The 25,834-nt window shown below is 54.7% G+C and overlaps 1 protein-coding gene across 1 annotated transcript; it reads right to left on the reverse strand.

Annotated features, from left to right (window-relative positions):
- Positions 1–25,834, reverse strand: NPTXR (neuronal pentraxin receptor). The gene is made up of 5 exons (XM_031934640.1): positions 25,065–25,834; positions 10,214–10,439; positions 8,412–8,659; positions 4,617–4,796; positions 1–4,367 (listed from the first exon to the last, which is right to left on the reverse strand). The coding sequence occupies exons 1-5, from the start codon at positions 25,653–25,655 to the stop codon at positions 4,143–4,145; spliced, it is 1,470 nt and encodes a 489-aa protein (XP_031790500.1). The 5' UTR covers positions 25,656–25,834; the 3' UTR covers positions 1–4,142.

The raw sequence follows: 25,834 nt of genomic DNA on the forward strand, positions 1-25,834 counted from the left end.
TCAGAGTAAACAGCATGTTTATTTTGAACATTCAAGTTTACAAAAACAAAAAGGTAACAAAACCATGACACAGATCACACATACACACACACACGCACGCACACGCACACATGTTGCAGCTCATGTCAATTTATGTACAAAACAGGGAGAGGAGAAAGGGGTGAGGCTGGGGAGGGGTTGTCAGTAGGGTGCACTAATGTCACAGTGTCAGACAACTTGACATGCTCACTCACACTCAGCCTGGGCCCACGTGAGCCCCTTCCCCACCCAGGGGTCGGAGGTCAGGGTGGGAGGTGGGGTCTGGGGTGGCAGGCAGCTGGAATAAAGGGTGAAGAGAGTAATCCCATCTCTGGGAGGGAGCCCCTTTCCACATTGACTCAGGCCAAGGGTGCTGGGACCCACAGAGGAGGGGGGACTCAGTGCTGGGGAGAGGCTGCTGTGTCCTAGAGAGGGCTGAACGCAGTCAGAAGGCTGGGCTCAAGTCTCCCGTGTCCAGCTGGGTGGCCTTGAGGGTCGTTTCCCTCCCCGGCTTCAGCTTCCTCATCTGTAAAATGAGGGCTTTGGCCTCCTCTCAGAGCCCTTCCTGCCCAAATCTGTGGTCCCAGGTGATGCAGAGTGGTGGCAAGGGGATCGGTCCCCTTGGGATGTCGGTGGGGGCACCATGTGCCACAAGATGGAAAGATCTGGCAGATAACAGCTGGGAAGCACCTGGTTTAGGGCACCTGGTTTGGCCCCAAGCAGGAGTTGGAGGAAGAGCAAGTTCCCTCCCCTTCCCTGCCAAGGACTCTTGGGAGATGCTCAGTTTCCTTTTCTTTTTCAGCTCTCCTCTGAACTCCAGCTGAGCTAGAGAAGGGCTAAAGCTCTGGCCCATGGTGGAAGGGACACATTCCCTAAAGCAGCTGAGCCCCGTGGCATAGCTTCACCAAGGGGACCCTGGCCCTAGGGCTGGCCCACTCCCCGCCTCTGTTCCTTCACTTCAAGCCCTGTGGGCTGGGGAATGGTGTCAGAACACATCTGGAGCAATGGTGCCCAGATGACACTCTACACAGTGAGTGGGTACTCGGCCCCTGGAGGTAACCCCCTTTGGTTTGAAATCTGGGCTGCATCACTCGCTAGCTGATTGACACCAGGCAGATGACATCACCTCTCTGTGCCCCAGTTTCCTCACCTGTCTAACGGAGCCAAGAACATCCTAACTTAGAACTGTGTTGTGAGGATCAACAGGACGGTGCCAGTGCCACTCTCAGTGCAGTGCCAGACGGCAGGACAAACACGGGCTCCATTGTGGTTATCAGCCAGGAGCAGCTTAGGATGTGACTGGGCCATGTCTGACTCCTCTTGCCCTGTCTGCTTGGATGTGCTCAGGGGCAGCAGAAGATAGGAAAAGTGGGACCTAAACAGTGGCGCTGGGGAAATTTGTTCCTGTTCCCTTTGGAAGGCTGAGTGGGTGAGGCAGCACGGGAACAAGGCTTAGACGTCAGAGGTCTCATCTTCACTGGGACAAAGCATAAAGGACTCGAGGTCGTGTGTCTGGGTGGGCTCAAGTGACCAAGCGAGTGCTGTCACCTCCTTCCTAAGACCTCATCCTTCTCCCAAGTCCTCCACAAGAGCTACCTTCTTCAAAAAGCAACAGATCAAGCTTGGCGTCACTGAAATCGAAGTTCTGAATTCTGCCGTCACCCCAGCAACAGTGCCATTATGATGAGACACTTGACACAGCCCTTGGGTTGATGTCATTGGCTGTTACCGTGGCAACCTAGGTCTCAGCAGGTCTGGCTGAAGTCCGCCATCGCCTTTTCTTCCAGTGGGATTGTACTGGAGGGGCTGGGCAATCTATTTATGTTCTCGAAATGGAAAGAAGGATCTGGGTGCTGGAGGGAATGCGTCTTGGAGGAGCTTCCAGCCCCCTGGCCTGCAGCTCTTGCATCATGTCTCAGGCTAAGGGGCCTCAGGGAGTGGAGACAGACAGGGAACACAAAGGCAGACAAAAGGTACAATGCCCACTTGAGCCAGGGAGCCTGCAGCTGCTCAGACACCTGGTAGGTGACTAGCAGGGGAGGGACACCTCAGCTCTCCATTCTGCCGAAGCGCCCAGGGATCACAACCTCCTCCCTGCACTTCCTGGCGGGGGGACGCCAAGATGTTTGGGTGTTATGTAAAGGAAGATGTTCCAGGTGTCATATTGGAAAGCATCTGACCTCTCAGATGTCCACCTGCTTAGGTGTAGACTGAACTCAAAGGTCTTCAAGGGCAGGCAGCATGGAAGGGGAAGAGCACTGAAGAGGGAGTCAGATGCCCTGAGCTCTAGTCCTGGCTCTGCCCCATCGTGCTCTGTGATCCTGTGCAGGTCACAGGTGCTCCCTGAACTCTTCCCCATTTCTCACAAGCAAGATGCAGATGTGATGCCAGATGGGGTGGCTTTTCTCATCTCTAAGATTATTATTATTATTTTCTGAGACAGAGTCTTACTCTGTTGCCCAGGCTGGAGTGCAATGGTGTGATCTTGGCTCACTGCAACCTCTACCTCCTCGGTTCAAGAGATTCTCTTGCCTCAGCCTCCCGAGTAGCTGGGACTACAGGCATGCACCACCACATAGGCTATTTTTTGTATTTTTAGTGGAGATGGGAGTTCACTATGTTGGCCAGGCTGACCTCGAACTCCTGACCGCAAGTGATCTGCCCGTCTTGGCCTCCCAAAGTGCTGGGATTACAGACATGAGACACCATGCCCAGCCTCTCAGCTCTTAAGATTCTGACACTCTCTTGGAGAAGCTGGTGATGACTCAAGGGACCAGGAAGCATCAGCCCTTTGAGATACTCTCAGACAGGCAAGGGTGCCAGGCTGGGGTGATCCAGAGGGAGCTGGTTTTTTACAATCCATGCATGAGGTTAGTCTGCCTTGAACCTTGCCCTCGACTCTGAGTCTCTGCTGACCCTAACCCATGACTGGCTTCATCCCATCTACTGCCGAGTACCGGGAACTACCCCTGCTAAGCCCAGAGTCACCAGTGCTTTTCCCACATATCCACCTGGAATCACAGAGAAGCTCACACCCAATCTGGAGGGCAAATGACCAAAGTGAGGGCCTCAGCTCACGAATGAGCCAAGCCCAGAGAGGGCAGGGACTTATAGAAGGTCACACAGGACATTAGCAGGGCTGGCTAGGAACCAAGGGCTCCTCCCTCTCACCCAGCGCTCTGCCCACTGCTTCATGCTTCTCCCCTCCCTCTCAGCTTCTTCCTTCCTGCCCCAGGACCATGCACAGGGTAGGTAATGTGCCTCTGCCAAAGGCGGGGTCTCCTGAGCCATGAGGCCTCTGCCTCAGGGCTGCTGCCAGCCCAGGCTGAAGTGGCCCAAGTCCTGTCCTTGGCATGGAGGGAGAGGGATGACTATCCCAGTGGCCATTGCTATGGGTGAGCAACAAGGGGTGACTGCAGCCCTTTGGCCTCCCGGGGTCTTTGTTCCCTTCCCTCCAGGCTGGAGCGGGGAAAAGAATGTCGTGGAGACTGAGGTGGGGCTGGGCCAGGCATGGAACCAACATTCAGACCACTACACACAAAGAGAGGAGGAAAGAGGAGGAAGAGGGAGGCATGGGTAGGGTGAGGGAGGCTCCATTGAGATCCCACTGCCCTTGACTGGCAGCTGGTGGAAAGTGGGAGGAGGATAAGACTAACCTCCGATGTCCTCATCATCCCCTTCTACAGCCTGTTGTGGCCCTGAAGGGGAAGCCACTGGGCCTGTTGCATGGGGGACAAGGGAGTGGGTGGCCTCCCCCACCACTGAGATAGTGGGGTTCCTCTCATACACAACCCTACCCTACTGGAGGTGCTGTGAAAATTAGTGAAATCAGATGCAATCGATGGGCAGGGAGGGGTGGGGTAAGAGACAACTCCAGTGCAATGCCAGGCGGGCAGGCTCCCACTGTTCACTTGAGATGCTCCTCCCCACCCAGGTGGGGACAGGGGACACACTCACAGGGCGGGCGTTCTGGAGGTGTGGGTACAGGTGAGGGGAAACGGGAGGCACAGCCAGGAGTGGGGCAGGAGGGAAGGCCAGTGCGTGGGCAGGCTGAGGAGGGAATATGACCCCCCTCAAGTCCCCAAAGTGGCAGGCAAAGGAGGGGTCCTGGATGAGGTGGCCCCTCATGCCTTGGCTCTCCCCTTGCAGACATCGAAGGCAGCCTTCGTTGCGCCCCCGAAGGCCTCCACCAGCTTGTCTTCCCAGGGAAGGATGTTGCCCAGCAGTGGCGCAGTGCAGTTGGCAATGCCCAGGACCTGGGCTGGTGTCAGGGCGTGGTCCCACAGATTAAACTGGGCAATGTCACCGACAAAGGCCTGCGTGGCATCAAACCGGCCACCCAGGGTATCCTGGGCCAAGACAGCAGCAGAGAAAGGAGAGACGTGGAATGAGGGAGCAGAAAAGACAGGCAGGCTGACTCAGTCAGACTCTTGTCCCTGAGGAAGTCCCACCTTCATCCCCACTGAAGCCCCACCCCCAAAGCTCTAGCCCCACCTCCAAGATTCTAGCTCCTTGGGCATGTCTCTGATCTCTCTGGCTCTCAGTCTGCCCATCTGCACAATGGGGAGGTCCAGCCCCAATACCAGCCTGAGCCTTACCTGCTCCTGGCCCAAGATAAGGATTCCATGAGGCTTGATGGGGTGCCAGGCAGCCAGGTTCTCACCGGAGCCCTGCAGCTCCCCGTCCTGGTAGGCAGACCATAGGCCATCCCTTGTGGTCCAGGCGACGCAGATGTGGTGCCAGTCATTGTCTTTCAGGCTCAGGGGCAGCTGGGCCACCTGGACACAGGTCCCCCAACCCCAGGTCAGAGGTGCCCCAAGGCCCAAGGCCCATGGCTGAGGAAGCGGGGTGGGGCTGGGGAGACCCATATCCATCCTTCCAGGGCCCAACCCCAGGCCTGACCCTCTCCATCCTCCTGCCCAGTGTCTTTCCCTGACTCCTCTCTCCACTTTCTTCAAAGACCAAACCAGATCACAAGGGACTCTCTGGTTTTGGTTTTCAGTTGTCACGAGGTAGTTCACTCACTCTCCAACCTATTAAGGTCTATAAAAGTGGCCTATTAAGGTCACTTGGGATGGGAGGGATGTCTCATAATCCCTCCCAACTTCCCCTGAACACCTCACACAGCACTCAGCACACAGCTGGGGCTCAAGAAGTACTGGCAGGGGGCCGGGCGTGGTGGCTCATGCCTGTAATCCCAGCACTTTGGGAGGCTGAGGCAGGCCGATCACAAGTTCAGGAGATCGAGACCATGGTGAAACCCCGTCTCTACTAAAAATACAAAAAATTAGCCAGGCATGGTGGCGGGAGCCTGTAGTCCCAGCTACTCAGGAGGCTGAAGCAGGAGAATGGCGTTAACCCGGGAGGCGCAGCTTGCAGTGAGCTGAGATTGCACCACTGCACTCCAGCCTGGGCGACAGAGCGAAACTTCGTCTCAAAAAAAAAAAAAAAAAAAAAAAAAAAAAAAAAAAAAAAAAAAAAAAGAAGAAGAAGAAGTACTGGCAGGGATAGAATGAAGAAGAAGTACTGGCAGAGGCCAGGCTCCAGCATGGGGCCCTGGCTCTGCCACCACCCCCTGTGTGATCTGGGGAGGCTGCTCCTTCCTCCCTGGACCTCAGTTTCCTTATCTGTAAAGGGAGGTCAGACAAGGGCTGGCAAATCTACAGCGGCTGCCTCTTCCTCCACCCAGGGCAGACATAGCCAATCAATCACAAGCCTCGATTTAGCTCAGATCCCTCAACACAGTGCTCTGGGAAGTCACTGCTGATGGGTTAGAGCTGGTCTGTAAGATGAAAGGTACTTGCTGTCTGTGGATTTGGTGCTCCCAAAGGGCTCCCTCGTCTGGGGGAGATCTGATTTTTTTTTTTTTTTTTTTTTTGAGATCACTTTTTTTTTTTGAGATGGAATTTCACTCTGTTGCCCAGGATGGAGTGCAGTGGTGTGATCTTAGCTCTCTGCAACCTCCATCTCCTGATTCAAGCAATTCTCCTCCCTCAGCCTCCCGAGTAGCTGGAATTACAGGCATGCACCACCACATCCAGCTATTTTTTTTTTTTTTTTGTATTTTTAGTAGAAAGGGGATTTCACCATATTGGCCAGCCTGGTCTTGAACTCCTGAACTCAGGTGGTCCACCTGCCTCGGCTTCTCAGAGTGCTGGGATTACAGACATAAGCCATCTCGCCCGGCCTGTGATCACAATTTAATGTAACATTCTCTGAAGCTGACGTGGTGCCTGGCCTTGTTGTGGACACTGGGGATGTGGAGCCGGTCTGCCTTAAATGAGCTGAGTCTGCAGGAAGGGAAGGACTTCGGGGCAATGCTATAAGACAAAATAACGGAGGGCATACGGGAGGTACAGAGGCTGCGAGGCCCAGAGGTAGAGGGGATATGGGAACAGAAGCCACGTCGAAACCCGTCGGGAAGGACAATGGATCCACCATTCCATTGCTAGGCAAACCAAGTGGTGGGTACAGTAGGAGCAAAGGCTTAGAGGCTGGAATAAAACGGGAACAGTGAGCAGTCTGCGAGGCTGGCTCTCAAAAGAACTCTAGAGCATCCCGGAACAGGGCTGCGCGATGCCCTGTCCAGGGTGCTGAATTCCTCCTAATGAGAACTGAGTGCTGAACTTGGGCCAGGCCAAGGAGGGCAGCCAGGGGGTGATGAAGGGCACCAGGCAGCAGGATCTAGATGTGATCCAGCCACCCCGGTGGTCATAGGGTTTATTGGGCCACAAGGGAAAGTCACTGGTCCCTGGACTTATCTCCTCCCTCCTCCTCCTTCCCCTCCAGAATGCCATGAAATGCACCTTCTCCTCAGCTGGGTTCTGATGGGTGTCCATCACTCCTAGTGGCTCTATGTGTTGTGTGCTGGTCACAGGTGGGTACGATATGTGGTATCTGCATTTTCAGGGGGGTCTCAATAGACCACCATGCCTGCAAGGCCCAAAGCAATGCGGCAGGCGGGGGAGGAGCTTTAGGAGTGGATGACAGTGATAAGATATTCCTCCTCCTCTCCCCTCAATCACCGTGCTCCTGCCACATCATTCTCCCTGCCTTGTCCTTGTCCTGCCTCCCAGCCATGCTGAAGGAGGGGCATCCGGGAGGGAGGTCTGGGCATGAGGAAGATGGGTGGTCCAAGGGCAGAACAGGGGAGGGGTTAAGAGGTGGTTTCTGGAGCCCAAGACCCTGAATCACATCACACCCCAGCAGCTGTGTGGCCAGGGTGTATTATTTCCCCTCTCTGAGCCTCAGTTTCTCCATCGGCAAAATGGTGATAATGAGGGTACCTACTTCCCAGTGCTGTTGGGAAGATCAAGGGTAATAATGTGAGTAAACTGCTTATTAGCACAGTGCCCAGCATAATAAAAATAGGTCACAGTTTTTGATGTCTGCTAAACACTAGGCCCTGCTCAAAGCCCTCTACGTGCATTTAAGCCACTTCTCACTACAACCCTAAGAGGCAAGAGTTCTTATCATTCCTGCTTTAGAGATAAGAAAACTGAGACACAGGGCAGTTAGATGACTAGTCTGAGGTCACACAGTGGTGAAGATGCAGAACCAAGACTCAAACCAGCATTTGGACCCCAGAGTCTGAGCACAACACCTTTCTACTCTCCATAGCGGGGAGGGCCCGAGGGGCTGGCTCCAGGGAAGTAGAAGGAACGAGGAGGCCATGAGCACTCCCTTCCTCCCTCCATTTCCAGGTAGGTCTGTGCACCTCCCTTCTCTCTCTCTCCTTTTTTTATTTTTTTTCGACACAGAGTTTCACTCTGTCACCCAGGCTAGAGTGCAGTGGTGCGATCTTGGCTCACTGCAAGCTCTGCCTCCCAGGTTCTGGTCATTCTCCTGCCTCAGCCTCCCAAGTAGCTGGGACTACAGGCACCCACCACCACACCCAGCTAATTTTTTTGTATTTTTAGTAAAGACGGGGTTTCACCATGTCAGCCAGGATGGTCTCGATCTCCTGACCTCATGATCTGCCCGCCTCAGCCTCCCAAAGTGCTGGGATTACAGGCATGAGCTACCACGCCCGGCCACCTCCCTTCTCTTTAAGTCCAGGAGGATGAGTAGGGCCCTGGGGGCAGACACCTCAACCCTGTCCCATAGCTGGGTCACTGGGGAAGTCACTGGATCTCCAAGAGCTTCACTTGCCTTCTCTGTAAAATGGAACAACACTCAGAGCCTCCATTAGACACAGCCTCTCTTCCGGCAGCCCCATGTCTGGCTTGTCTTTATATTCCCAGAGCCCAGTCTGGCACACAGTAGGCATTTAATGTGTGCTGAATATGCAGAGCAGGAGAATGAGCAGGAGAATGAAAGAGCCCAGTGTGGAGTGGGAGCTCCTGGAAGGGTCGCCGTCCCCCCCACCAGCCCTCCCTACCAGCCCTGCCCACCTTATCATTGATCAGCAGCTCCATGGGCTCATGGCCCGCCTCTAGCAGTACAATCTCGTTGGCCTGCCCAGGCACCGAGTAGGAGAAGGGGGTGCCCTGGCCGGTGCCGCTGGATCTGGACCGCAGCCACATGCAGGCGGTGAATGCGTAGAGCTCGGGCAGCGCCTTCCGCACGCGGGCGTACATGTAGTTGTTACGGATGGGGATGCTGATCTTGAAGGCGTCTGGGGGACTGTAGGCTGAGGACCCTGAGGGTGGGCAAGGCAGATGTGGTGGAGGTCGGTGGACACCGAAAAGGGTGGGGTGGACAGGGCACACTTCAGAAAGAAGGCTAACAGCTCCCAGGCACCTGCTGCATGCCCAGTGCCTTCGGGGCCCTCTCTGCTCCACCTCTGTATTGAGGGGCATGATTAAAGTGCAGGGGTTCTGGACCTCAGATGTCCTGAGACCAAATCTCGCCTCCCTCACTTCCCAGCCACGTGACCTTCAACAAATTAACCTTGTTTCCCCTGACCCCTTGGGATACCTGGCGTAGACGGGCCAGAGGCAGGGCTGAGGAGGGCTGGAGGTTGCTTCTCCTGTCCCTGTACCCCAGCCAGGATGCTGGCCATGAGCCACCAGACCTGTCCCTCCCCTGCAGCTGAGTCCCTGCAATGGCCCCTCCATTCTGAAATTTGCTCCCCACTTCTGTTTTCAAGAAGTAGCTTGAGGCCCGCCTCCTCCAGGAAGCAGCTTGGATTTTCTTTCTTTCTTTTTTTTTTTTTTTTTGAGACAGTTTCCCTCTGTTGCCCAGGCTGGAGTGCGGTGGTGCAATCTCAGCTCACTATGACCTCCGCCTCCCAGGCTCAAGCAATTTTCCCACCTCAGCCTCCTGAGTAGCTGGGATTACAGGCATGCATCACCACACCCAGCTAATTTTTGTATTTTTAGTAGAAATGGGGTTTTGCCATGATGGCTAGGCTGGCCTTGAACTCCTGACTTCAGGTGATCTGCCCACCTTAGCCTCCCAAAGTGTTGGGATAACAGGCATGAGCCACCGTGCTTGGCCCTGTATTTTCTTCTCCTGAACCCCTGTTCCCCATGTAAGCTGGTCCCAGCTAACTGCTCATCATTTCCCCTGTTCTCCCCAACTTGTCTGTAAGCCTCTTAAGGGTGCTCTTCACAAGACTTCAAAGCTGAAAGGTCCTTGAGAGCTCATGAGTCCTAAACCCCCATTTTTCAGATGAGAAAAACTGAGGCCTGGGGAAGGAAGTGAACTTCTGAGGTCACAGAGCAAGCCAGAGACAGATACGCAACCAGGAGCCAGGTCTCCTTATGCTCATACCTGTACCCTGCCCACTATGTTCCTCTGATCCTTGGCAGTGCCAGCCACAGGTGTTAAACAAAATCCTGCCCGATTCCTTGAAATTGCTATTTTGTGGGTGGTTAAGTGTATGACTGTGGAGTCAGACCTTGTTTGAGGTCTAGACTCACCACTTTTGTCTGTGTGACCTTGAGCACGTCACTTGACTTCTCTGAGTTTCAGTTTTCTCATCTGTGAAAACTGTGAAGATTAAATCAGCTGATATATCAAGTACTTAGCCCCCTCCCAGGACACAGTAAGTGCCTGAAAATGAGACCTGTTAATAATGTTGATAATGATAATAATACCCCCCAATGATTCTCTCCATTGTGTGTTCCACAGCCTCCTCCCCACCCTCCCGTCTGTCCATGTTAGCCTCTGGGGAGCATGGATATATTTTTTGAGTGGCTCTGTCACCCTGGGGACCCCTCCAATGCCCTCTGCAGGACCCAGGACCCACCATGCTCCAGCTCAGCCACACGACCCTGCAGGACGTCCAACTCCTTTTCCACTTCCTGCCTCTGCCGGCGGCTGCTGTGGCTGAGGGCCGCACGCTCCTTCTCCAGTGCCAGCACCTGGGCCAGCAGCTGCCCCTCCAGCTGGTCCATCTTGGAGTGCAGGCCGGTGGGCACAGCAGAGACTGGGGCTGGGGCAGCTGAGAGGTTCACACGGGCTGGAAGCTCCTGCTGTTCACAGGGCAGAGAAAGATAAGTCAATTGAGGGGAGGAAGGAAAGGCTTGGAACACTCAGATGCCTACCACACCTGCTCAGTGACCCCAGGGGAGCATCAGCTTCTCCAATATGCAAAATGGGAATGACAACGCCAACAGCAGGCAACAGATGCATCCTGGGCACCTGGCAGGCTCTGTTCCTGGTGCTGGCACATGACGGTGAGCAGCAGTCAGAGCTGGCCTCGGCCCTTGAGGACAGCTCAGCCCGTGGTGGGGGTGTGGGGCCTGGCCATGAGTACTGTGAAGGTTCCCCAGGTGGTTTCAGGGTACACTCGGGGCTGAGCACCCCACTCTAGTCCTTCGTAACAGCAAGGCTAGACACTGATGGGCTGGTAAAGGGGCGGACTGTTTCATTCCCTTACTCAGCCAGCTTCTCTAGAATGGTCCTTGGCAAAAGGCATTGTATGGCCACTGGGCTCACCCAGGGAGGGAAGCAGGGCCCCGGTGGCTTGACCATACCAGGGTGGCAGGTGGTTAAAATCACATACTTTGGAGTCAGGCGGCCTAGGGTTCAAAACCAGCTCGGGAACCAATCTGCTATGTGACTCTGAGAAAATATCTTGACTTCTCTGAACTTGTTTACTCAATAGAGAGCTGCACCTATTTGGAGAGTTGTGGGGAGGACTAAGGATTAAACACCAATAAACAGAGCCTGCTTATTGCAATTGCTGTCTAGGGCAGAGTGTTCCAGGGTAGGCTCTGACATCCCCCATCCAGCTCAGGATGAGGTCTAAGTGTTTCGAGTTCCCCACCACATGCCTGTCCTATCTTAAGACCCCATGGGCAGCAGAACTGGGACAGGAGCTGGGAGGGTTTCCTTCCCCTTCTCCTGCTGGAAGAAGTTCTTTCTGGGGTGGAGGAAGGCAGGTGAGGCCACGGGTCCAGACTCTTGGAGGGGACAGTCTGTGACAGACACGTCACAGAAATGTCAGTAGGAGATTAATAATTCAAAGAGCTGCTAGGAGCTAAATTAAACCTTCACCATCCTCCACCATCCTCCTGGTTTCCCCTCCCTGCCACGGTTCCTGCTACCAGGCCTGATGCTTGCGAACTTCCCAGGGGCCTGGGAAGTTTTTGCTCAGTCAGTTCCTTGCTCCCAGGCTTAGGCCCCAGACATGAACTCATTGCATTCTGTGATTCAGTCACTGAGCAAACATTCAGAAGGCTGCCCCATTGTGCTGGGCACTGCCCCAGGTGCTGAAGTTGTGGCTGGAGGCAAAACAGAAAACCAAGAACCCCACCTTTCCTCAGTTTCCTAAGCTGCGAGGGGATGGCCTTGCAGCTTGGGACAAGTACAGAATCCCTTGTCCAGCCTCACTGGCCCAGCCAGTGACCTTCTCAGTCATTTGCTGGATGACACTGGACACTGCTGGCGGCTGCTGTGACTGAGGGCCGCGTGTTCCTTCTGAGCTGCATACTCTTCCTTAACTTCTGTGAGACTGTTTTCTAGCCATCGGACAAGGGGAGAAGTGCGCCCCCTGTGTCAGAGTGCTGGGGGCAAAGGACCACTGCCATACTCAGTGCCTGAGACTTGGGAGCCACCAGTGTGGACAGCAACATGACATTGCTTTGAGGAGTTGCAGGAACCAGCCCTCGGCTCTGCCACGTCCCCGTGAGAGTGGGGGCAGGTGGGCTAACACTCCGGGATCATTTTTCCTCTTCTATAAGACAGGCACTTGGAATGCTCAGCCTCCAGGGCTGGTCAGCATTCAATGATGGCATGTAAGGGAAATGCCTAGAGCCTGGCCTGCAGTGGGTGCCGAGGGCACGGTTTTGGGTGCGTGGGGTAGGTGGGAAGACTGAATGGGACGCTGTTGTTGCCGGCTGAGCCCCAGCAGACACCTTGCAAACATTCCCTCTCTGAATCCACTTAACATAACAGTATCCCCATTTCAGGGGCAGGAAAACTGGGGTGAGTTAACCAAGATCACACCAGGAGCAGTAGCAGAGCTGGGATCTGAGCCTAGCAGTCTGGCTCGCCCACCCCCTCTGCACCACTCACCACACAGCCTCTCTTGGCATCTGCCAGGTGGCCTCTCCAGAAGCCCTATTCCTTCTCTGTCCCACTTGTCCCTTGGCTCCCATGGGAAAGGTGAGGTTGCTTCACAGAGCAGGGGGTCTGGTGCCACACAGACTCAGCAACCCCCCTCTTCTGCTGGCAGTGGGGAGGGGCTAAGGATCAACCTCTCCATTCTGGGCTGTAAGATGGGGCAACAGACACAAGTCACTGAGGTCATCCAGGCTGGTTCTGGAAAGGGACCCATGAAAGCAGTGGGAGAGGGGGGCTCTGGCCGTCATTATCCCCCCCACCCACCTCTTGTGTAAGAGGTCACAGCCACCCATCCACGCAGATGCCTACTTGGCCCACCAGGCTGGGGTGGAGGCCAGGTGAGGGTGGGCATGGGATGGGCATAGGAGCCTTACAGTGCACTCCCCCCTTACGTTCATCTTTGCTTTCCCGAGGGCTCCTTCTGTCAAGGTGCCTACAAACCCTGGCTCTGGTGCAGACTAACCACAAAGCCTTGGTTTCCCTTCCTCTAAAATGGGAACAGGCTAGGCATGGTGGCTCATGTGTGTAATTTCAGCACTCTGGGAGGCCAAGATGGGCGCTTGAGCCCTGGAGTTCGAGACTAGCCTGGGCAACATGGTGAAACCTCATCTCTACAAGAAATACAAAGATTAGCCAGGCATGGTGGTGCATGCCTGTAGCCCCAGCTACTTGGGTGGCTGAGGCAGGAGGATTGCTTAAGCCTGGGAGGTTGAGGCTGTGGTGAGTCATGATCATACCACTGCACACCAGCCTGAGCAACAGAGCGAGACTCAAAAAAAAGTGTGTGGGGGGTGAAACAGGCTTCCTTTTGTCCATTGCCAGGACAGATGGAAGGATGGGAGGACAAGTGACAGGCCCTCATGGACTATAAAAGCATAATGCTAACTGTGGGGCTTGACTACATTAGCTGATGGGGCGCACATTACCTCCAGAGCCTTCAAGTGACCTTGGATGGCCCACAGGGTGACAGATTCAGCCACCCACTGCATTTGAGATGGCTGGACTTCCAGGAAGCCTTGGACTGAGGCAATCAGCTCACGGGATGCATTTCATCTCAGGGCTGGAAGGGCTGGGGCAGGGTCTCCCCAGTCCCAGGCGCTGTTCTGTCCTCAGTTCCCCACCCTCTCTGTGCCAAGCTTGAGGCCAGAGGGGCATGCGTGGAATGAGGCTGTGCACCAGGCCCATCATTGGCACTTGGCATGTGTTTACTCATGAATCCTTGCAACCATTTGCTGAGGCTGGCACTCTTCCTATCCCCATTTCACAGATGGGAAACCGAGGCAGGAGTCCTTTCAAATTGTCTATAGCAATGGGGCTGGGCCAAGCTGATATTCCTGGAGCCAGCATCTCCTCTCTCCAGCAAAGGGAGAGAGGGGGGAAGACTTGCCAGGAAGAACAGAGGGAGGAAGACCTGCCAGCAAGAACAGCGTGTCGAGGCTATTTAAACAGACGCCGTTTGGAGGAGAAAACGTGCGGGCTGAGGGGGTGTGCGCTCAAGCTGTTCTTTTGTCAGAGCCACTGGCTCTGCAGCGGCCAGGAAGGCCATGGAGGAGGTGGGCTCGCCTGATCGTGTGTGAGTCCTTCCTTGTCCCAGTGTCTGAATCAGAAGAACACGACTCCCGCACCCCCACTTCCCATCTGCTGTGGGCGAATGCTGTGCCGCGTGGGCTCCCGGCCTGATGCCAAGTGGGCCCCTCACCTAAGATGATGGAGGGAATAATGACGCCAGCACCCCCACTCAGCTCCTGCTGGGGCAGGAAGGTGGAGGCTGAGAACCCATGGCCTGTCCCGCTGGGAGTGCAGAGTGGGGTTTGGCGTAAGTGTGCTGGGCCTAGAGCCAGAGCCCCTTGTTCTAGGCCCAGCTCAGCCACTAATGTGCTGGGCTCATTAGCACTCAATCAGAATGCTAACGGCAGCAGCTGTCTCCATCGAGCACTCTGCTGCATGCCAGGCCCCGCACTAGGGAAGCTCTGTGCAAACAGTTCTAGGCTGCTCTCAACAGCCTGGGTAAGTAGGGAGGCCCACTTAGAGATGAGGGAACTGAGGCTCAGTGCCCGCCTAAGGTCACATACCTGTGATGCTGCAGAGCCAGCACTCCAGCCTGGCCTTCCTGATCCTGAAATCTCTGCTCATTCCTCAGGCCTACACTGCTGGTCTGGGTCTGTTGAGGGTCAGAGTCCCACCCTCTGCACAGCCGCCCCTGCCCAGGATCACCCAGGCACTGGTACTCCCACCTGGCGGTGAGGCAGAGGCCATTCTGGGCTGACCAGACCACCAGGTTTTGCCAGGGCGGGAGTTTGGGGTCAAGAAGCTTTCTCAGAGAAACCCCATCCTGCCACCCCACCTCCCTCTCCAGGGGCAGATTGCAGGGGCAGCAGGACCAGGTGGAAAGTGAGCAGCCTTCAGGGGAAGCAGTGTGGACCATGGCCCCTCACCTCCCCCATCCAACCATCCCGAGTTCTGAGTCCTGCTGGGGCTCACACCTGGGCTCCATCAGCTGAGTGGCCTTGTTATGTAAGGGTGCCATGCCTCAGTTTCCCCATTGGCCCCAAAGGGTAAAATAATAAATCTCATAGCATTGTGGTGAGGATTGACCAAGTTCATAGATAGAAAGCGCTTAGTGTGCAGTAGGCATAGGAAGCATCACAGGCGTGTCTACTATTAATGCCATGACTAACATTTTTTTGTGTGTGTGTGACACAGTTTCTTTTGCCCAGGCTGGAGTGAAGTGGTGTGATCTCGGCTCACTGCAACCTCTACCCCCCAGGTTCAAGTGATTCTCCTGCCTCAGCCTCCAGAATAGAGGGGATTATAAGTGCCTGCCACCATGTCCGGCTAATTTTTGCATTTTTAGTAGAGATGGGATTTCGCCATGTTTGCCAGGTTGGTCTCAAACTCCTGACCTCAGGTGATCTGCCTGCCTCGGCCTCCCAAAGTGTTGGGATTACAAGCGTGAGCCACCACGCCTGGCAGTGACTAACATTCTTTAAAGAGTTCTTGAAGGGCTTCACCTTTCTCCATCTGTAGCCCGAAATGTTTTTGTTGCATAATTATATTGAGAGAAAAGGCAAGTTACAGAGCAGCTGGATATCACCGATATAAAGTTGTAAAACATTCAACTCAATGTGCTGTGTGGTTAAAAGGCACATGACTAGGTGCAACACATGAGAAATGCGTGGGAGTGGTCAACACTCATTCAGGACCCTGGTGGCCATTTGGGGGTGTGTGATTGTGGCTGGCTCTGGGGAGGCTCTGGATGGGGATCAGCTGATTGGAAATGTCTGGTTCTTGAGCCTGGGCAGGGACCTGGGTAGTAGTATTTATATTTTGTTGCCCATCTGAAACACTTGACAATGATTTTCTTTTAAAAACAAGAAAACAATCCTAAAGTGGCATCTCTCATGGTTGAATCTAACCCTGCGTCTCACCCAGAGCTTCACTCAGCTCTTAGGCTTCTCCCTAGTCCTGGCTACTGTCTGCTGGACTGGGTCACAGCTTCCACTCCCACCCTCCACACAGCAGCCAGAGGCAAATCCAGCCACGTTGCTCTCCTGCTTAAAATCCTTCCACAGCCCCCTCTCCCTGCCAATCAAGTCCCTGTCCTCCTGGCTTCAGCCCTCACCCAGACAGGACCTAGGTCACACCCACTGAAAGTCCTCTGCTGCTCAACTGCCCCAAACTCCTTCTCACCCTAAGGCCTCCACACACGCTGTTCCTTCTCCAAGAACATTCTTCCCACCCGCACCCCTCCTCTGCCCAGTGCCTGCTCACCCTCCAGATGGCAGCTTCCCTGATGCCTGAACTGAGATGCTCTATATAGAGAGAAGAGGGCCCTGAGAGTCTCTCTGGCAGGGCTGCAGAGCACTCATCCATCCATCCATCCATCATCCATCCATCCATCCATCCATCCATCCATCCATCCATCCATGTGTGCTGCAGCAACATGGCGTCCGTTGTGGTTGCGGACATGAACTCTCACGTTAGGCCAGCGTCATTTTCAGCTCATCGCTTACTAGATCTGTGGCCTTGGGCAAGTTGCTTAACTCCTCTGGCCCTCAGTTATCTTATCTGTAAAATGGGTGTAATAATAGTACTACATTTGGGGATATAAATAATGATAAAATGAAAGAACAGGTATGAAGTGTGGCCAACCATAAGAGGCAGTATGTGGTTGCCACCATTACTATTATCCTTCGCTATTGTTGAGAGGCAGGAGAGCATAGTGCATCATGGTGCAGGCCTTGGAGCCAGACTGCCTGGGTGGAAATGCCAGCTGAGTGAGCTGGGCAAGCTTCTGAACTTTTCTTAGCCTCAGTTTCCTCATCTGTAAAACAGAGAGAGTAATAGTCCCATAGTTCTTGTGGGATTCAATTGTAAGATCCTTGACAGGCCTGGTGCAGAGGGTGAGCTCACCCCTGCTGCCTCTTGCCAAGTGCCAGGTGCTGTGGCCCCAAAGGCAAATATGGCCCCATGGTTCCGCAGGTGGCGGTGCTCCCAGCTGGCGGTGAGGCAGAGGCTGTTCTGGGATGGCCAGGCCACCAGGTCTTGCCAGGGTGGAAGTTGGGGGTCAGGAAGCCTTCTCAGAGAAACCCCATGCTGTCACCCTGCCTTCCTCTCCAGGGACAGGCCCAGCAGGTGACTCCACCTCCTCCCACCCAGGCGGGGAGCAGGTGAGTGGTGGGCAAAGGACAGGGTGGTTTTGATCATCCTGGTCTCCTAATGACACTTTGGAGCTGAAGGAAAGACGACGAACGGGGAGGAATATGAGGAAGAGGGAGCACGGATGGGGTTGGCTGCGTACCTCCCAGTTCCGAGACCCCAGACCCTGTCTAAAGACCCCTCTGGCCCCAGGTCCCTTGCTCCTCCCTTCAAAAGTCCCTCCTGTCAGGCTGCTGCTTCCAGAAGCCCAGCTGGGAGTTCTGCTGAGGTCCTGCCTGCCCACACGCCTTCTAGGACCCAGCCAAAATCCTCAGCAGATGGAGGTCTTCCACCCATAGCCCACTTCAGTGAGAAATCCTGGCTTGGTCTTGACTCAGCCTCTGTGGCTGTGGGCAGGTCCCTCAGCCTCTCTGAGCTTCAGCTTTTCTGAGCTTCAGCTTTCCCCCGGAGGAAAACAAGGGCTGTGGAAGCACCTAAGTGCTCCCACCTTGGATTGATTGCTTGTATCCCTGTCCCCAGAGTTCCACGGGGATGATGTGCCCAAGACTGTCCTGGGGAGAGGCCCCCCGGCCCCGTGCCTCACCTTCTTCACTCTGTGGGGAGCACCGACCTCTGAGTTCATTCCACCTCCTACAGGCAAAGATTTACAAAATGGCCAATAGACATAAGAAAAGGTGCTCAACATCATGAATCATCAGAGCAATACAAATTAAAACCACAGTGAGTGCACTACACGCCCACCGAAACGGGAATGTTTTTAAAATGACCATACCGAGTTTGGCGAGGTTTACACGTGGGTGGGCGTGTAAACTCTCTCAGCTACTGTGGGGAAATGGTTGGCTGTACCTTCGATGCTAAATATATGCCCCTCTTGCAACCCACTCCTGTGGCTCGATCCAGGGAGAAATGAGGGCTGACAGCCGCCAACAGATATCCTAAGAATGTTTACAGCAGTCTTATTTGTAAATCAGAAACAACCCACAGGTCCATCCACAGAAAAACGGGTAAGTGAATTAAGGCTTGTCTGCACAACGGAACAACACACGGCAAGGAAAACGGCAATCCTCCGTGGGTACACACAACAAGGCTGGATGCTACAGATGTGACACTGAATGAAAAATCACCAGATGCAAGGGTGGACAGCTGTCTGCGTCCATTTGCACAAAGTCCAAACACAGGCAAAACTGACTGTGGTGACAGGAACCAGAATAGCCATTGCCTTTGGAAGGCCAATGTCTTTGGGGGAACCAGGGAGCCTTCTGGGGGTGCTGAAAGTGTTCCAATTCCTGATCTGGCTGGCACTTTCACAGGTGTATCCATCCATACATTTTCATTGAGCTGTCCACTTACGATTTGTGTCTGTTTAAGTGAGATCTGTCACCTCTTACATATCTTGAATGTAAGATAAACCTCAAAATAAACAAGTCCCACAGGCTTTTCTTTTTTATTTATTTATTTATGTATTTATTGAGATGGAGTCTCGCTCTGTTGCCCAGGCTGGAGTGCAGTGGTGCAATCTCGGCTCACTGCAACTTCCGCCTCCCGGGTTCACGCCATTCTCCTGCCTCAGCCTCCTGAGTAGCTGGGACTACAGGCGCCCACCACCACGCTCGGCTAATCTTTTGTATTTTTAGTAGAGACGCGGTTTCACCGTGTTAGCCAGGATGGTCTCGATCTCCTGACTTCACGATCCGCCCGCCTCAGCTTCTCAAAGTGCTGGGATTACAGGTGTGAGCCACTGCGCCCGGCCCCGACAGGTTTTCAAATCTCTATTTCAGACAGGAAACTGAGGCTGAGAAAGTTAAGCACCTTGCCTAACGTCACAGAACTCTCAAGTGACTGAGCTGGAATTTGCACCCGGGTGATCTGGCCCTGGAGTCTGTACCAGGAACGCATTCCACGTTCCACACTGCAGCTCTCTCGGGGCTGGAAGGGGTACTGTGGGGGAGGGAGGACATTGTGGGTCCACATCCTCCAACCAAAGCCCAATAGCAAAAGCCCTCTGTCCACATTCGGCAGCCCCCAGCCACTCCCTTCTCCCAAGCCCTCTTCACTGCCAAAGAGGCAGGGTCAGGGGAACCAGAGCCCACTGGGCAGAAGCTTCTAGAATGGGCAGCAAAGTCAGAGAAAAGCAAAGACAACCAATGGAATTTAGAGAAGACACCAAGAGATCCTCAAAGCCGCTGTTTATCTGCAGATTTCCCAGAGAAACATAGTTCTGGGAGTGGGTGGAAGGGGCTCAAGGGCGGCACACACATGTAACCCCCATAAACACACGTCGCACACAATCCCTATCTGGAAACCATCTGCCCAAGAACTCAGAATGTAGAGCCTAAGGGTGCTGGTACTTAGCTCCTCCTCCCGCCTGTTTTACAGAATAGAAAACCAAGGCACCGAGAGGGAATGTGATTAGTTTAAAGTCACAAGCAAGAACTCAAGCCTGTGCCTCCCAGCCTTTTTATTTCAGAGACTATTTTATTTTATTTTATTTTTTGAGACAGAGTTCGCTCTGTTGCCCAGGCTGGAGTGCAGTGGCACTGTCTCGGCTCACTGCAACCTCCACCTCCTGGGTTCAAGCGACTCTCCTGCCTCAGCTTCCCAAGTAGCTGGGACCACAAGCACACGCCACCATACTTGGCTAATTTTTGTATTTTTTAGTGGAGACAGGGTTTTGCCATGTTGGCCAGGTTGGTCTTGAACTCCTGACCTCAAGTGATCTGCCGGCCTCGGCCTTCCAAAGTGCTGGGATTACAGGTGTGAACCACCGCGCCTGACCTATTTCAGAGACTTTTTAGAGCTGGAAGTGTGTTTAGGGAGTACCTGGCCTGCTGCATCATTCGTTGTACGGAGGGGAAAACCGAAGTTGGTGGGGGGCGGGGCAGGGATTTGCCTAGGTCTGTGTCCTTCACTCTCTCTGAGCTTCTATTTGCTCATCTGTAAGATGGGAATGCGTACAGCCTCCATCATAGGACTGAAGACTGAATAAGCTAATATGTATCTAGTAAGTGTCTAATAAGTGTTAGTTATTAGCAGCAGCAGCAGCAGCAGTAGCAGTGAAGGTCTGGCAGCAAGTCTCCTGGCTCTCTAGCCGGTCAGCAGGGCAAGTCTTAAGGACTGGCCTCCACCCCTCTCACTCTGGGGTTCTGAGGCAGAAATGGTCCAGGACAATGACTAGCACAGGTACCGCCCTCACCTGTCTATTTTTTTTTTTTGAGACGGAGTCTCGCTCTGTCGCCCAGGCTGGAGTGCAGTGACACAATCTCGGCTCACTGCAAGCTCCGCCTCCCTGGTTCACGCCATTCTCCTGCCTCAGCCTCCTGAGTAGCTGGGACTACAGGTGCCTGCCACCACGCTCGGCTAATTTTTTGTATTTTTAGTAGAGACAGGGTTTCACCATGTTAGCCAGGATGGTCTCAATCTCCTGACCTCGTGATCTGCCCACCTTGGCCTCCCAAAGTGCTGGGATTATAGGTGTGAGCCACTGAGCCCAGCTCACCTGTCTTTCTCACGCTCCCAAAGGTGGGTGACGTCTGACCCCTCCAGATGGGTCTAGAGTTGATGATGAAGAACGAGGGCTCTAGAGCCAGACACTGGGCTCCACTGCTGACTTGGGGCCAGTTCCTTAACCTCTCTGAACCTTGGTTTCTTTGTACCTCCCTCATAGAGATTTTATGAGGATTAAATGAGATAATGCACAGGGCCTACCGCATAGTAAGTGCTCAATAAGCGTTCGCTATAATGGTTATTTGGCTCCCACTCCAGGATGGGAGGAGGCAATCAGCTTGCCAGGCTGGGTTAAGGATGTGGTTTATGCCAAAGAAATGCTGTTGAAATTAATCTTGAAGTTCCGTTGTATATATACATTAAATTAACACAAAAATGGAACAGGGAACATGCATGCATGGCCTGTAGCCGCATCAGTGGGCCAACTCTTGGAAAGTGGCTCCTGGCCTCAGCCATAAAAAGTCAATTAAAAAGTCAGTATTACAGGTGCAGTGGCTCACGCCTGTAATCCCAGCACTTTGGGGGGCTGAGGTGGGCAGATTACCTGAGGTCAGGAGTTTGAGACCGGCCTGGCCAATATGGTAAAACCCTGTCTCTACTAAAAAAACAAGAATTAGCTGGGCGTGGTGGTGGCACATGCCTGTAGTCCCAGCTACTCAGGAGGCTGAGGCAGGAGAATTGCTTGAACATGGGAGGCAGAGGTTGCAGTGAGCCAAGATTGCGCCACTGCACTCCAGCCTGGGTGACAGAGCTAGACTCTGTCTTAAAAAAAAAAAAAAAAAAAAAAGTCGATATCCTCTGACCCAGTACCCAGTACCCAGTAATACCACTCCTGGGAATTCAGCCTAAAGAAATCAACAGACTTAAAAACAAACAAACAAACAGCTCTCTACATGAAATGGATCCTGCAATGAACATCTGGAAGAAAAATAATTTAGAAACAACCTACATCTCCAGTAACAGGAGCCGGTCAAGTGACTGATGGATGCGGAGCTGCAGATGAATCCCAGGATATTATGGCGTCATTAAAATGGTAATTACACAGCAGCTCTCAAACAATGGCTGCAAATGGATAAGGACCGAAAGGGGGCTGCAAAAAGGGAGAAAATGACGCAATCGAATGCAGTATTCTCCCCAAAACCTTTTGACTTATTTCAATGAACAACAATAACAACACAAGTAAAAATGGAAAAGACGACATTTCCCCAAGCCCTTAAATGTGGCTCCCACTTGAGGCTTTGGGGAGAGGACAAGCCAATCAGACCTTCCCTTCCCTTTTGTAGGAGGGGGGTGATGCACGGATGTGCCTGGTGGGGACCAGCAGGGAAGTGTGACGATTATGGAAGCCCAGGTGGGGATAGGAAGGGGACAGAGTGTGAACAGGGTTGGCTCCTGAGAGGAGGTGTCCTTGGAGCAGACTCTAAAATGAGGAGCAGGAATGTGCTGGGGGTGATCCAGACAGAGGCAGGAATGAACTGAGAGAGGGGTCAGGAGGCGGGGACCATATCCGAAGTGCTAGCTTAGGAGTGGACTGAGGAGTTTGCACCCTAGGAGAGTTCCATGGTGGGCTTAAGGAAGACCCCTGGGGCTGCCTGGAGAAGGATGGAGGGAAGCGTGTGCTCATGAGACCAGAGATGAGGCTGCTGCAAGCGTGCAGAGATGAGGCCAGTAAGAACTGGGGGGAGAGGGAGGGGCCAAGGATGGTTTCTCAGGGCACGTGGAGGTACCCGGTTCAAGCTGAAACACAGTGTGATTAGGGGGCTGATGGGACAACCAGAGGGAGATGCTCAGGAGGCCGATGTCTCGATGCCAAACCTGGAGCTTGGGAAGGAAACCTGGGCTGGACACTGAGCTTTGGTTTGGGGCCCCTCCGTGGAATGGGTGTGGGAAGCCTCAGGGCGTGGCTGAGTGCACCCAGGGAAAGTGAGGGCCAAGAGGGGCACACCCCTTAAAGGAGGAGGACCCTGCAGGGAGACAGAGGCCGCAGGCAGAGGGAGGAGGAGGGGTGCTGAGAGAGGTGGCTGGAAGCCCAGGGCATGGAGACCTGCAAGAGGGGATGAGAGGCAGGGTCAGGTGTCAGAGAGGGTTCCACCAAGATAAGGACTCAGAAGTCCTCATTTATCATCTTGGGGACATTAGCAAGAGCACTTTCAGTGTATCCTGGGAGGGAAAGGAGACCCTGAAAATCTGGGAACTTTGAGGATACTGAATGAAAAGAGAGGGAAGAGATTGGACAGTGGCTAACGGGTGCATGGGACTCCGCTGAGCCAACTGGTCTCACCCTGTGTCTTCTGGGCTCCAGCTCCAGCCCCAGCCCCTCCTAGAGGCCCCCAAAAGACTGGCTGTGGCTGTTGCCACGCTCAGAAGGGAGACCTGGTGGCCAAGCAGGCCCCTGCCCTTCTCTGTCTGTGGCTGCTGCACTCAGAAAAGAGGAGAAAGTATACATGGGGAAGCCAGGGCTCCCCCAGCCTGGAAGGCTGACCTCTTGCCAAATCCCAGCTGCCAGGATCCCCCCAACCTCAGTGGGCTAACCGGAAGGGAGGCCACCCTGCCAAGTGCTGCAGGTGCTGGGGGCACAGGTCCAAGGCAGGTCCAAGCCTGCCAGCCCCAGACGTGGGAGGAGCCCCCTGTGCCATCTGGGCGTGGGGAGAGGGGCTATGGCAGGCACGAGGAAGTTTAGTTAATGAAAGTCAAAAATTGTTTTTTACATGACTAAAACCTGTTGCCTAAAACCCGTTTGCTCCTATTTTGAGTTTTGACTGTATTTTTAAAATGAGTAATATTATAGCTTAATGATAAAAATAGCAATCACTCAAATTGACTGAACATACCTGTGTTCCAGACACTATTCTTGGCCTTCCATATAAAGTACTTAATCCTCCTAATATCCCAGTGAGGTAGGTGCTATTACTATCCCCATTTTACAGGTGAGAAAACTAAGACTTCCCTTCATTGCATACTTTCAGTTTTTTCCTGATTATTTTCCGGCTCTTGGTTCTCTTATCCTAGAAATCCCCCAGAGCTGGAGCCGGGGAAGAGGTGGGTATGGGCCTGGCTTTTCTCCTGCCTCTTCCAAACCTCTTAGGACGTTTCTGAGCTGAGTTTTCTCATCTGTAAGGTGAGGGGTTGGCTGCAATGGCTGCCTGGCTGCACTCTGACACCCTGTAGGGAGGGTGCTGACACCAGTGCAGGTATCCTGGAGGGCTGTCGGACCACAACATCCTCAGTCTTGCGAGTGGGCATCACCTGTGCTGTTTGCCCAGGATTTAACTTAAACAGCCCCGGAGGTAAGGGGTCCCTGCATTTACTCCCTGCCTCTCTCCTCCCTCCAACTTGCCTGATGCACTCCACCTGGGTGGAGGTAGCAGAGGGGGCAGCGCGGGCTATGGCCTCTTTCTCCCTCTTCCTTCCACAGTTCTGATTTTTTTGCTTAACCCCCTTCCTTGTGGTCTGGAAGTCAGTCCATGGCTGGGGTGGTGAATGTGTCCCGGATGTTTGTCTTGCCCAGTCTGTCTGCCTTGCACTTCTGGGAATCCCAAATTCATTCATACAGGGAGGAAGGTGGCCATGCGACTCCAGGGTGGAAATGACTGCCCCGGGTCACATGACAGCCAAGAGTGGTTCCTCCATGCTGGGCTCCTTGTGTCTGAGCCCCAGGCCTGAGTTAGGAAAGCCTGGAAAAGGTGAGTGGAGGAGGAGGAGTTCGGTGGGGCCTTGTTCTCCATTCAGCCCCCACCCAAGAGCTGTGGGCTTCCAGGTGTGTGAGGCTGGGTGCCTGGCACCTGAGCTCCTGCGGTTTGGGTGTAGTCTGAGCCAGAGTGGGAGATTCAGGGTAGGGAAGTGGTGAGGGGCACCCAGGTTTGTCTTATGGGGCACTCTGTTCCCGGCTCTGTGTAATGAGGGGAGGACCCCGAGTCCCTTGGACAGCACATCCATCTCCTGGCCAGAGTGTGAGGATGGAGCTGGTGCTGATTCGGGGGTGTAGGAAAGAAGGAAATGAAAGGGACATTTAATGAGGTCCTAGTACGTGCCAAGCATTTTCACACACCTACATTTGATTCCATTTCCACTACAGGTGGACACTGTTATACCTATTTTACAGACACAGAAACTGAGGCTAAGAGAGGTGCCTGGAGAGGGAAAAGGGTGGGGAGCGAATCTTTCTGGCGCGTCCCCTGTGCCTCAGTCACCGTGCCAGACACCTGCCCGCGTTCCCTATCGGAATCCCCCCGCCTTGCCAGCGAGGAAGGCGCGATCGTCCCCGGAATACAGACGGGAGACCGAAGACTCGGGGACCGCGGGGTGATCGCGGCCGGGCGGCCCCTCACACCACCCGGGCGGCTCCCCCGACGGCGCGCGGCGCTCACCTCCAGGCGGTCGATGCGGTCCCGCAGGGCGCGCACGGCGTCCTCCAGCTCCAGGATGAGCGCAGGCGAGTCCCAGGGCCCGTCGGCCATGGTGTCGCGGCGGGGCCCGGCACCCTGGAGGCCGCGCGGCAGGCCGCTCTCGCAGCGGCCCAGCTTGCCGGTGAGCTCACGGATGGTGTCCTGGTCGGCGCGGATGCGCGCCTCCTGCTGCAGCGCCGTCTGGCGCAGCTGCTCGGCCGTGTTCTGCAGCAGCAGCAGCTCTTCGCGCTCACCCGGCGCAGCGCCCGCCGCGTCGCCCTGCTGGGCCCCCGACGGGCAGGCGGCCGCCAGCGGCGTGCACAAGAAACGGCTGAACAGGGGCCCGGGCGGCAGCGGATGCGCGCTGGCCGCGGGTGCCCCGGGTAGCGCGGGGGTCCCGGCTGAGCCACCCGCGCCGTGCAGCGCGCTCAGGCTCCGCTGCGGGCCCGGGGACGCGGCGGCGCCCGAGGCGACCGAGGCGTTGTCGGCGCCGCCGGGCAGCGCCCGCGCTGGGCTGGCCGCCAGGGGCACGCTGGCGATGATGCAGATGACGGCACCGAGGAACGCCAGCATGCCCGCGGCCAGCAGCACGGCCAGGAACTTCAGCGTGAGGCGGGCGGCGGGGGCGCCCAAGGCCCCCGGCAGGCGCGGCGGCGGGGTCGGGGCGCGGAGCCCTGGCGCGCTGGGCCGAGCGGGGCAGGCGCTGGAGCCGGAGCCGGAGCCGGAGCTGTCGCCGCGGCCGCTGCTGCCGC

Source organism: Piliocolobus tephrosceles, chromosome 19 (assembly GCF_002776525.5).
Source record: "Piliocolobus tephrosceles isolate RC106 chromosome 19, ASM277652v3, whole genome shotgun sequence".
In the NCBI taxonomy this organism is placed as follows: Eukaryota; Metazoa; Chordata; class Mammalia; order Primates; family Cercopithecidae; genus Piliocolobus; species Piliocolobus tephrosceles.

Coding starts and splice junctions, on each gene's coding strand:
- NPTXR (XM_031934640.1), bottom strand. CDS start 25,655: ATGCTGGCGTTCCTCGGTGCCGTCATCTGCATCATCGCCAGCGTGCCC. Junction 10,440..25,064: donor ACCGCATCGACCGCCTGGAG/GTGAGCGCCGCG, acceptor CCCTGTGAACAG/CAGGAGCTTCCAGCCCGTGT. Junction 4,368..4,616: donor TTATCTTGGGCCAGGAGCAG/GTAAGGCTCAGG, acceptor GTCTTGGCCCAG/GATACCCTGGGTGGCCGGTT.